The sequence below is a fragment of the Echiichthys vipera genome, assembly GCF_963691815.1.
Source record: "Echiichthys vipera genome assembly, chromosome: 2".
Taxonomy (NCBI): Eukaryota; Metazoa; Chordata; class Actinopteri; order Perciformes; family Trachinidae; genus Echiichthys; species Echiichthys vipera.
In genome coordinates this window covers 32,579,249-32,591,482 of record NC_139827.1, presented here as the reverse complement: position 1 = coordinate 32,591,482, position 12,234 = coordinate 32,579,249, and the positions used below count along the sequence as shown (strand labels likewise).

Sequence of the window (12,234 nt, the reverse complement as noted above, 5' to 3'; positions counted from 1 at the left end):
ACATGAGCCAGCATTTCCTTTTCCTCTCCGTTAAGCTTATTCAAGACGTTGAGTCGACACAAGGGTTGGGAATCGAGAATCACTTCCAGTTGAGAACAGACTTGCAAATTGTGTGTGTTTCGGACAGTTGCAACTGCAAAACATACACAGTTACAGTGTGAGGCGCGCTCTTGAGAAAAAAATGTGAACCTGCAAAGCGTGCCGTGCTGGGAAGGGCTCTTGGCTCTGTGTACTTTTGTGCACAGTGATGGGAAAATGTTTAGCATACTACTTAAAACTTGGTATGTTCACAAAGTTTGTGTCTGTTTGCTCCCCTTGAGAACCACTGTTGTCAGATAGCACACCTCCCCCCTAACTTTACCCAACCTAACCTATAACCTCATTTTCACCATGGTCGTCACTGCACTTTCAGACAAACAAGCAGTTATGAGTGATGAAATGTAGTCATAGTCTTTTAGATGAAAATTAAAATGACAAGTCACACTCTAATTTTACTTCAAAATATTTGAAATGCAATGCATGTCTGGTTAATGTGGTAAAATATTTAAATTCATTTGTTATTTCCGTAAACCAAAACATATTATTGTAAAAATAAATGAAAAGTGTCTTCATAAATAAAACAATAAATCCCCTTTAATTGGAGACGAGTTGAAACATGCAATGTGCAGGTCTGTAACGTTCTGTGCATCATCTCCATGGCAACGACTCTCTGTACTTCTATTCTAACTTAGTGGCTGGATATAATTTGTAGCATTAAAAAATATAAATGAGGATGGAGAAAGTGAGAAACTTTCAGCTAAACAAAGTGGTCCTGTGCTTAGTATGAACAGTATGTTGCTCAGTTTTGTCCATCAAGTTCAGCACAGACTGGATTCACTGGCAGTCCAAGGTTCAGGAATCACTTACTTTTACATAATAACGAGGACAAAGTAGTGTCGGACTCAAATCAATAAGCAACTATTTTGATGTAATTAATTGTACGTTTTTAAGCAGAGATGTCAAACCCTTGCTGGTTCCAGCTTCAACAGTTTTCGATTTTTTGGGGCAGTTTTTTTGTTTTTCAAGCCTTTATTAGATAGGACAGACAGGAAATGGGGTGAGAGAAAGAAAAAGGGGGACTAACAGCAAAGGACCGCGGGTCGGAGTCGAACCCCGGCCGCTGCCTCGAGGACCTTCAGCCTCCTTACATGGAGCGACTGCGACCACTTTAACCACCAGCCGCCCCCAGTTTCAGATTTTGTTTCTAATATATGATAGCATACTGAATATAGTTGGATTTTAGATGGCCAGACATAACACGCAATTTGAATATGTAATTATAATAATCCTAATTAATAGCTGGCCATTTTTGGAACTAGAGCTGCAAAATTACAAATTACTTTAAGTCCTAGTACGGAGGAAAAAAAACAACCCAAAAATGTGAAGGGAGAGGCACTTAGCAGACATCCCTGCACATTCAACTCTCCTAAATCAGCCACAAATACACACCCAAACTATGTGACCTCATGCCTCTGTGACTTTGTATCCACCCATCAGAAGAAAAACAAGATTTTCCTTGCCATGTCTGTCATGTGACAGTGTGACAGTTGGAGCCTAAATGATTTCTGTCTGAACATGAACAAAGCCCAAGGCAAATCAGATGAGATTGTAACCTGTAGCCCCACTTCTACACTCATCGTGCTCAGACAGTACCCTCAAGCAGCACAAAACTCACATGTGAGTCATAGATATGCACCGATCCAATGCTGATATCGGCTGGATCGGGTATTGATGTCAAGGATGAAAAAGACGGTTTGTTGTGTCCATTGTCTATCAAGGTTAAGTTTCTGAAATGAAAGTCGCACCCTCGAAAAAAGGACATGAGAACGGCTGAAACGGAGAAAAGAAAATCAAAGTACAGAGGAAGCTGAATTAAAAGCAGTGGGGTGGTTCTCTCAGAGGTAAGGAGAGGATGGGATTGAGGAGGAGCCGACTTTGGGAGAAGAAGTAGAAGAGTGAGATAAGAGAAGAACATAGAGACTGAAACCAATTATCTGGAAGGTCAAGCTGACCTGGATCCACCAAGACAAAATCGCCCAGAACTTATTTTGCTTTCAGACACTCACTTCCCTTCCTCTTATCTAGTTTCCTTTTATCATAACTTCCCCACCCCCTCTGTTCCTTGTTTCCCTCTTCTGATTTACCTTGATTTCTCTTCTGTCTGATATCCCTTGCATCACTGTCCCCTCTTCTACTTTTCTCCCTTTGTCTCTCTACACTTCATAAATACAGTATTTACATGTTTTTAACTCATGAATGGAAAACATCTCCATGAATGGGGTTAAAGTAAATACATCATCTTCCCGGACATGGAAAAAAACAACACCACAACTATTCAGGGTGCTTCATGGCTCATGATGGGCCTTTAAGGGTGACCATGCATGACAGCAGCTTGAGTGGTCCACGTACAGCAGTTCGGCCGGTCTATGTAAAATACACACATTCTCTGGCATTACTCCTGTCGTTTCATTTCCAGTTCCTTTTGTTGCATGTCCTCTCTTTGCCTCCATGTGAGCCCCTCTAAATCCCATCACATGAGAGTCATCAGCCACTGGCAATCCTGTGTGTGTGTGTGTGTGTGTGTGTGTGTGTGTGTGTGTGTGTGTGTGCGGTGCTTACGTCTGCTCAGTGTTTAACGGACTGAAAAATGTGACAGGCGTGGTCTAAGTGTGAGCTTTAGTGTAAGGTTGCTTTCACACCTATAGTTCTGTTGACTTGGTGCGATTCAGGGGGAAGTTCCAACATTGTTGCATTTTTCATTTAGTTTGGTTTTCTTTCACGTTGCAGTTTTTTTCAAGAGGATCAATCATGTCAAACGAACCAAACATTTTGCGCCACGGTAACCTAGCGACATGGTTGTTAGCTAGAAAGGTGAAATAATGGAGCATCACCATATTTATGTGGTCTCAGGGTTTCTGGTTTTGCTTTGGTGTTCCTATCAGACATATATGCAGCCGTTTTAAGCAGCAGATGGGAGAGCGCATTGTCTAGCTGTTCATTCTTCAAATGAGACGCGTGAGACGGAAGAAGAAGACGTGCCCCGATGAGAGCGAGAGACTATGATGTGTTGGAGGCGACAAGCGAGGTATAGTCATATTAAGTTATCGTTATTGGTGCACGGTTGTTGGAACACTTCCTATATTTGGTCTGATTTGCTGAGTTCGATTGAGCTTTCACACCACCCGAAATCCACCGGACCATCCGCAGAAACAGACCAGGACTCGGTTGAAGTGGACCACACACCTCAGGTGTGAAAGCGACCTAAGTGTTAGTTAGTTAGTTATGGTAATTTTAGTTTGGAGCATTGGCTGTATAATAATGATGGACTTAGGGCGGACTCACACTGTCCGTCCGTAACGTGCCCCGGACTTTAGGGTTCTTGCCCCCCCCTCGCCCCGTGGGCCAGGCTCATTTGTACTCACACTGCCTGGGCCTCGCCGAATGCTTCTTGCGTGTATACGTCATCCCGCCGTAACAGGTCACACGCATTGATGAAGTCATCGCGATGCGTCGCTTTGTTTACAAATCTTTCCATAGACCTCTGAGTTTTTGTGCGTCTTTTCGACTGTTTTTGAATATTTTCATCCAAACCAAATCTGCAGTAAACACTCCACCTCTGCATCACACCAACTTGAACCTTTCGCCGCCATTCTTTTAAATGTCTGGGCATGGTCTGTCTTTTTTATTTATTTTTTTAATTTTTTTCACTGTTCAAACAAACTAGGCTTTACCCGTGGAACTTGTTTGGGCACTGTACAGATGGACAGTGGGAGTGCCCCCTTAGCTGCCAGCTCTGACAAGTGAAGCCAATGCAGAAGTGCCTTAAACCTGTATTCTTTCTTGTTTCCAGCAGCGGACGATGCAAAAATAAGTCTGAAAATGAGCCTACTTCTCACTTGATTTATTTTTATTTAAACTTAATTTAAATTTTTTTTTTTACTCAGTAAACATTTTCTGACTGAGTTTATGTCTCACTCACTAGTTTCAAGTCTACTTCACTACAGCATGATGTGCACTTAGTTAATTTAGTGGCTAGCTTGTGATTGACAGGTTGCCATGCTAGTGACAGGGTAGAGGTTTAGCGATACATAAAGACAATACTGTGTTCATTAAAACAGCCACAAATTTGTTTTTGTTTGTTGTCTGTAGTGAAGTATCAGGACTTTGACCCTTTCACTTAATTTAAGTTAATTGTAACATTGCAGTCACCTGTGTTCGGTTGTACCCTGCTAATTAAGCTAACGTTGGCTAGTGCTAGCTTATTCCCTAACTCAAGGGAAACTGGCAATTTTTACCAGTATCACTGCAGCATATGGTGCAGCGACATGAGCTCTCAGGTCACCCACCAATAATAGTCCACCAGATGACTTGTGTCGACCGGTTGAAACGCTGTCAGTTTTCTTCTTTAGCATTTAGCTTCGTGCCATGTAAACAGAGATATAAACAGCGTGCTCCTCCCCAGCTTCGCCCTCCAAATATGGTCCAATCAAAGAATCAATCTCATCTATGGGTGACGTCACGGTAGCTACGCCCTTCGATTATCTGCAGCCTATAGTTTGGAGATTTTAAAGGAACGCAGACTAAGAAATTCTGAGTCAGTCTGTCGTTGCCCATGACCACAGTGGGGTGCAAGATACAGAAAGCAACAGTGTGATAAATATTGATTGATGTCATCACATGCTTTCATATATGTCCACTGCTTTCATATATGTCCACTGCAGAGCGGACAGTGAGTGATGTCCCCCCAGAGGACACAGCAACAGTAACCCGACACGCAGAGTTTCACAACAACAGCTCCCCCACCACTTTCTCTGGGTTTCCTTCCCACTAGTGTCATGTGATTTATACATCCATGTAGAAAACAGACTGAACGGGCAGAATCCAGTCCGCTAACCTGAAGTTACTCCTTTCAATCCTGATATTGTGGGACTTAATGATGTTAATTAATGGTGTTGAAAGGTAATAACACGTTTTTGAAACTTTCCAAGGACCTGCCTTGACAGCTGGGTTACTGCTTCCTCAGAACAATGCAAAAAAGGGTTTTTATTAAGATTAAAATCACATCTTAATGTACAGTATTTTGAGAAAAATGATCCATCATTGACATATTATATTATATTGTATTATATACATCATACAAGCCTTTATTCTTTCATACTCCCCTTTCAAGTTCTCTGTCAGGTCTTTCTTCACAGTCACTTTTATCTTTCTCTTTCCTCTTGACCTCAGCTTCTCTCTACATTTTGATTTTTTTTTAGCTGTCTCATTCTCTGAACATCTTTTCTTATTCTACCTCCCTTCCCTGCTGTTTAACTTTCTGTTGCCCTCTCCATTTTTTTTCCACCCCTCTCTCCTCTGTCTTTGCCGTGCTCCCTACTCCCTGAAGCTCTCTCTCTGTCTTTGTCTCTACTTTGTCTCACCTTGAAAGAGTCAAATCCCCTGAGTTTTGGGTTCAGAGTCAATTTTCAGCTTCATAGAGTGTGTGAGAGAAAAGCAGGGAAACAGGGTGATGGAGGAGAAAAGAGAAAGAGATAGTGAGAGATAGATTAGGTGGCGACATAAAGCAGACGCTTCAAGACCAAAGAAGAGACCCTGAACGTAACAGTCAGAGTCAAAGAGAAGAAATACATCCAAAGCTCTCTCCAGGAAGTATTGGATTTGCAATTTCAATCATTTATGTCAAATCAGATAGTTCCTTTTATGTGTGAAATGATGCAGAACTTCAAAAAGACAGTTTCTCTACAAACTTTGGAAAACACTCGTGCAGCTTATAGTTGACAAATTGATACAAATCGACATTGTAAAGTCTCTTTAGAGTTATAAAAACAGAATTCTGCAGGGAATGATAAATCAGCAAGCATCCCCACAGGCAATGTGTTCACATGCACCTCATTAACGGTATTGTCTGCTCTGTAAACATCCCATAATCAAGAAACACAGTTTCATGATGAAGGGTGCAGGGTGAGAGAAACATGTGTGACACCGCTACATTTCATCTGAGAGACCTGTTGTCCAACAGAGTACATGTGCACAAATAAAGTCAGACTTGAGCTGGTTGTCCAATATTTCATCATCACATCTATACAATACATTAACCTGACTCAGAAGGCCAGATGGATTGATTCTCATTTGCACAGCATATCCCTGATTTGTTGTTTATCCTGATTGGATAAACCATCCGTCCATCACCAAAATACGGGCCAAATCAACGAAGATCAACGAAGCGTATGACGTACTAACAGCGTTGAGGCAAAGCTCAGAAAGTAAAAGAATATTTTCCGTTTGTGTAACGTGAATTTACGGATCAAAGGCCCAATTTCAGGAGCCCGATCCATATTCAACAGAAGGATCCAGAGAAGAAAGGGTTAGTGAGCGGCTTGCTCCATAGCTGCGCTCATATACACTGAACAGTCGCTTCTCGTTGCGTCACACCCACTGATAGGTTCAGTCGCTGGTCAAACTTCGCCAAATATTCTCCGCCGCATTACCAGACTGATCTGAGAGTAAAATACAATAAAGCTTGCGAGACTATCCTGATCTTGCAGGGCTAACAATACCAGTGTTAATACCAAAAATAGGTTTTTCAATATTTTGCTTCATTTGAAAGGGCAGAAGCTCAGGTTTAGAGATAGAGTGAAGATAAGATGGTATCACATTAAACTTGAAGATCTAAGGAATCCAATGGTCCTCAAAGCAGCCATTTCAATGCAGTGAAAGCATTTTTTAAAACTTGAGCTCCCTGTATAAAGTATCTGTTCTCTAGAGTAATAACAGCCTCATGAACCTTTACAACCACAAACTACAGACCTGGAGACCTATTGATAATAAGGGGTTTCTGGGGGTTTACACAACACAAGTGCTCGCCATCCAATCCCCAAAAAATGCAATTCTTGCCAAAATCTCAATCACAGCATGGATTTTTCTCTTGATTTCTGACTAGAACACATTAACACACGATGCTGAGCGGCATCTCAAATTAATCCTCAGGTTCCATCTTTCAGATGATGTACACCGCTTCTATGTGACATCTACTGTTGACCTGCTGTCTCCCACCCTCAACCCCCTAAAAAGGGATGACAATGGAAGAGGATCAGTTGTTTTCTCAGTCAAACACCCTTTTTTGCTTTAAAACAGATGCTTTTGCACACACAACTAAACGCACCAATGCACGTGCAGTGGTGTCTGGTTCTAACTGTGACAGCAATATTTCAATTTAAATTATTAACAATTATTTAAAATGTATTTATTTTGTGGTGATTCTTTTGCTGTCCCTATTTACTTACATGTTAAAAAGCGGTTGCCACTGAAACCAAAGGCCAAAAATTTGTCTGACATTGCTCAAAATGGTTGCCAATGGTAACTGTTAGGGCTGAGCCCAGCTTTAACCATAATTAATGACAATGTTGCGTGTGATACGTCTCTCTCCCCTTTTTCCTGTCTGCCACATCACATATCCATTAATGAGCACAATGAGAACACTGCTATGTGGATGTTTTGTACATTACACCTTGCATATTCAAAGCAGCTAAGAAGAATATAATCAGCAAATCCCTTTCTTTGCCAACCGAGAACTGTATAATGAGGGGAAAGGCTATCAGAGCCAACGCTGACTGCTTTTTCTCCTTTTCCATCTTCCTTCCATCCCTTCATCTTCCACTGGACGAGTATCAGCAGGGACCCCCAAACCTAACACCCCCCCCCCCCCCTCTGCCTCGGAGGTCTGTTCAGCTTCTCAAACCCCCAGACTTTCACCTTCTGTGTGTGTGTGTGTGTCTCACAGCCACAATGGACTAACTCACATCTGTTCGTCAAAAACCAACAAAGATGGAGTGAAAGAAAGAGAGAGGGAGAGAGAATACAGACTCCCCCATTATCTCACTCCTTATAGAACAACCACTCCTACTCCTTCTACAACCCCCCACTAAACAAAAACACACACTCTTGTATCTTTCTCTGTCCCATGTCGGAGCCAAAAACGGCAAGGCCCTTGGGACTTTGGCCCATTGACGAAACTTAACACTTGTAAGAGAGAGAGAGAGAGAGAGGGGGGGGGGGGGGGCAACAGAGGGAAGACAACTAAAGTGAACCTTGAATTAAATATTCCACTCCCACAGAATCAAGGTCTCTCTCTGTCTCTTCCTGTCAGGAGTGCAGCTGCTGTGCGTCTGTGTGCTAGTGGATAAGAGCTAAAGAATGCAGCTAACTCTGTGGTGCAATGGTCATTTTTGCAGCTGCTCCGCACCATCATAATGTTGAATTTCCATCCGGCGCAGCCACCGCACACACTTAGCACTTTCTCTGTGTTTCTAACTGGCAGAAGTTCCTCAATCCTGTTAACTTTGAAAATGAGCTGACAATGTACGAGAGTTTATAGAGCAGATCAATAGATTCAGAGTGGATCTGGTAATAGATGACTGCATGGTTTTCACTGCATCAGAAATTTACTTAAAGATGTACTACGTAAGATTTCCATCTATTTAATTGTCTTTTAAGTAAATATCTATCACAGAGTGAGTTAAACCAACGGTGATTGATCATGTGACCCACTAAAGAAAGCACTTGTTGCCTTTTTTGCTGAGTATTCCAATCTGAGTGTCTGTGGAGAAATTCCCTCTCAAGACCTAAATAATCCGCCATGTTGGTGACTCTGCGGACAGCGGTTGGCCTGAGGCCCAGATCGTCACTAACGGATATGCTGCCTTCACTTGTAATCAGAAATCGGGAATCTCAACTTCTGAGTCAGGCTTGTAAGGACAGAAGTGTAATAGAAACATGTGTGTGTGTGTATGGATGTAAGAGGGTAGACTACAGTATATGGAACTGACTGGAGGTAGAGAGGTGAATTTGTTTCAATAAAGTTTACAAAAGAGCAAAAAAATAAAAATAATAATAATAAATAGTCAACACACATAGTTACCGTGAACGTGACAAGATGGAGGCTCGTCTACAATTACATCTTACAGCCAAAGAGGCCACTAGAAACAACACATCTCAATTCTTCTGGAGTACAACATTAAACTCAACAAATCCTTAAAGCTACAGTCAGCAGGTCCTGCAGATCCCTCCCCCTCTACCACCGAGCTCCTCCGCTCTCTCCCATCAAGTGCTCGTCAGTGCGCGTGCACCCGATTCCTGTGAACGTGCCTCTGTCTTCTCACATGGATGAACAGCATGGGGAACATGGTACATGGAGGTAGGCTGGCTAACTTACTCATAGATAGCAACTGCTAACGTCATTTTGCTTATGCCTAGCTTGAGGCGTTGTGCCTGTGATATTGTAACATGCAAGAGCGGGGGGGGGGGGCGGTCTGTGGCGTGTGCACAAACTGTGAACTGAGCTGAAGATGATACGGCCGCGGTAGATTTTTGCAAAACAAACAATAAGCTCTAGGTGCACGTAAAGGATGATTTATGTTGTTTTATCGGAGCAGTGTGTCGGCTTCAGTGAATATGAACAAACAAATGTTGCAGACTGGGCTATTAATAGTGTTAGGGAATATTGGTAAAAAAAATCATAAATTATCTTATCAACCTGGACCTGCATGCAACTGGGTTTGTAATCATAGATGTCATTTCCGATCAGAGGCCGTTTGACTTATCGATACACTGGTATCAATATCTAGGTTACATTTTTGAGGCAGTGCTGAAAAAGTTTGACTTGGGGCCCAAGAATCCTTTGAGCCTACAGAGGCACAAGCAAGAGCATCCTGACTACCTCACAGAGGGTCGGGAGGCCCGCAAAGAGCATCAGTGCTTGTGAACTTCTCTCTATCCAGGATATTTACAACCAACGCTGTGTCATTAAAACCTGCAGGAGCATCAGAGACCCCAGTCACCCCTGCTCCGGGCTGTTTCTGCTGCTCCCGTCTGGCCAGCAGTATCGCAACCTCAGGGCCCAGCAGGCTCTGGGGCAGCTTTGTTCATCAACCAGGCTCATGAACAATGGACGCTAACAACCTGTTGCATGTATGTCATTGACTCATGCACACACACACATAGAGGTGGGCATAACAACACACACACACACATACACATAAAGGTGGGCATAAAAACACACACACACACACACACACACACACACACACACACACACACACACACACAAAGGAAGGTTTGCACATTGACACACACAGCACCTTGGGCACTTTGTTTGCACGTTATGCATAGTATTTACATGAAATACTCTATTCCATGGTATTGTTCTTTGAATAGAATGCCTTTCTATATTGTTAGTTGTATTGCTATTATTGCTGCAATGTCGAGGAGCAAAAACCAAAGGACTATACTATACTGCATCTATAACAGAGATGAAACAATAAAGGAATCCTGACCCCTCAATAATAAGCCCAAACAGACCACCCTTGCACAGTGCATCGTCTCCCTCCATCGCTCCGAGCACCTTCCCTGTCTTACCTGTGTCCTGTCGGAACTGGTGCATTGACTGGAGATCTATTATGTACGGCGAGAGCCGGCTGTCCACCTGGCCGAGGACCACGCTCCCTCCGCGGGGGTCGCTGCTCCGGATGGCCGCCTCTATCTGGTGGGAGACGGCGGGGCTGTAGGGCCGCCACCGTCCGTGTTCGTTCAGCCATTCCCACACCACCACGACAGAGGCCAGGAGCATGTTGTTACTGTTGGCCCTGGGGAGGACATGAATTGTGAAATGGCAGGAGGAAAAAAAAAACACTGGTTTGTTTGCCAGAAGTATCGCAGAGCCCCTAAATCAAACCCGTGTGCTCGAGCAAAGGCCAACCACACAGCAATATGAACACACTGTCTTTTTTATGGCGATATCAATTCTAATCTCACCCTTTCGAATTGTGTCGAATCGAACCAGGACGCCAGTAACGTCCCCCAGAGCTAAAACAGAGCCAGCTTTAGTCACTTACATGGGGCCGCGGCTGAGCTAGCGCCGGGAGAAGCCGACACATTCTTCTACGTAGACCCGAGCTCCTCGCATGACCGAGCGGGGACGAAAGGCGCTGTCCTCGCTCGACTCTCTTTGTTATAACGCCGTAATATGATGTGATACCAGACACAGAGTAAAGCGGCCTAAATATCGTCGTTTATATTTGCTAGTCCTGGCTCCAGACACACCGACAGCCCCTCCGACGACTCGTTTGTTTCCAGTGATGGCCTCTCACGTTTCGGGGGCTTCTTGCCTCAGTGGAAGAAATCTCCTCGGTGTGGGGGAATTACGTTTCTTAAAAAAAAATACGCTTGTCTGTTGTAGAGCGGGAGCTTGAACGCCACACATACGCGCAGACAGAAGCGAGTCTCTGCGGGGTGTAGGCAGCAGCAGCCAGTCTTTGCTTTCCTCTCGTAGTTCGGGGCGTAGCGTACCGAAATGTTGAGAAAGTAAAGGCTTCCGACGGCGCAACCTCAGTAGTCACCGCGCCGTCAGTCAAGCCATCGGAACAGGTTCAACCGCTCTGGGTCACTGAACGCAGCACGGGAGATGTTTACTACGAGCAAATGTAACGAACACACTGTTCGCTGTTTATCATTAGGACCTGGTGGCGACTGAACTCACTCAAAGTGTGTTGTTAGTCAAAGTTGCACTCCACTAAAGTGCGCCTGTGCGTTTACAGAGTATTGTGTATGGTGTATCGGAACACTTGGTTAGGTGAGTTTACCCGTTCAGTCGTGCACAGCGGTTTGCACCACAGAAAGGGCGCCCGAATCAAACATTTACCTGCTGATATGAACTTCGGGCTCGCCTAGTCCGAGACGCTTGCAACCAGACCCGGGATCGCCACAGACCTCTTCACGCATGGAAAATACTCGTTCCTTCTCTCGGCTCCACCATGGCTTTCCTTCTCCTCGCACGGAGCCAAATACCCCCCTTTTTTCTCTCTTTCTATTAAAATGCCAAACAGAGAGGAGCTATCCTCTAACGGGTTAAGGTGGGAGCACGGTACGTCCATGACGCGTTGAAATGAACGGTGCCATGTTTATTCTGGCGCTATCCTTTGGCGTCCATCTTTCCCTTCCTGTGGGAAAACTCGGTATAGGAGGTTTCAGAGGAGAGTGAGGGGACGGCAGCCGGCTCCTGTCCCTCCCCACGCCCCGCAACCCCCGTGGTGATGGCAGGCCGACAACCAATAAAAAGACGGACTCCCAAAACATTCCGAGACCCCTCACCCCCGACAGCCTTTGCCTGCCCTCACCAAAAAGACGGTTTATTCCAGTGTG

At 44.1% G+C, this 12,234-nt stretch overlaps 1 protein-coding gene across 3 annotated transcripts in view; it reads right to left on the bottom strand.

Annotated features, from left to right (window-relative positions):
* LOC310962768 (E3 ubiquitin-protein ligase DTX4-like) overlaps positions 1-11,866 on the bottom strand; it is a 47,636-nt gene extending 35,770 nt beyond the window's left edge. The window contains exons 1-2 of one of the 3 annotated variants that reach the window (XM_083935334.1): positions 11,735-11,866; positions 10,453-10,679 (exon numbers count right to left, since the gene is read on the bottom strand). In XM_083935334.1, the coding sequence (XP_083791460.1) occupies positions 10,453-10,679; positions 11,735-11,814 (307 nt within the window). In that variant the 5' untranslated portion in view covers positions 11,815-11,866. Of the gene's footprint in view, positions 1-10,452; positions 10,680-10,848; positions 11,346-11,734 lie in introns of those variants that run through there. The other 2 variants (XM_083935336.1, XM_083935335.1) reach the window with 2 other exon arrangements.
* Between the last annotated feature and the right edge of the window lie 368 nt (positions 11,867-12,234).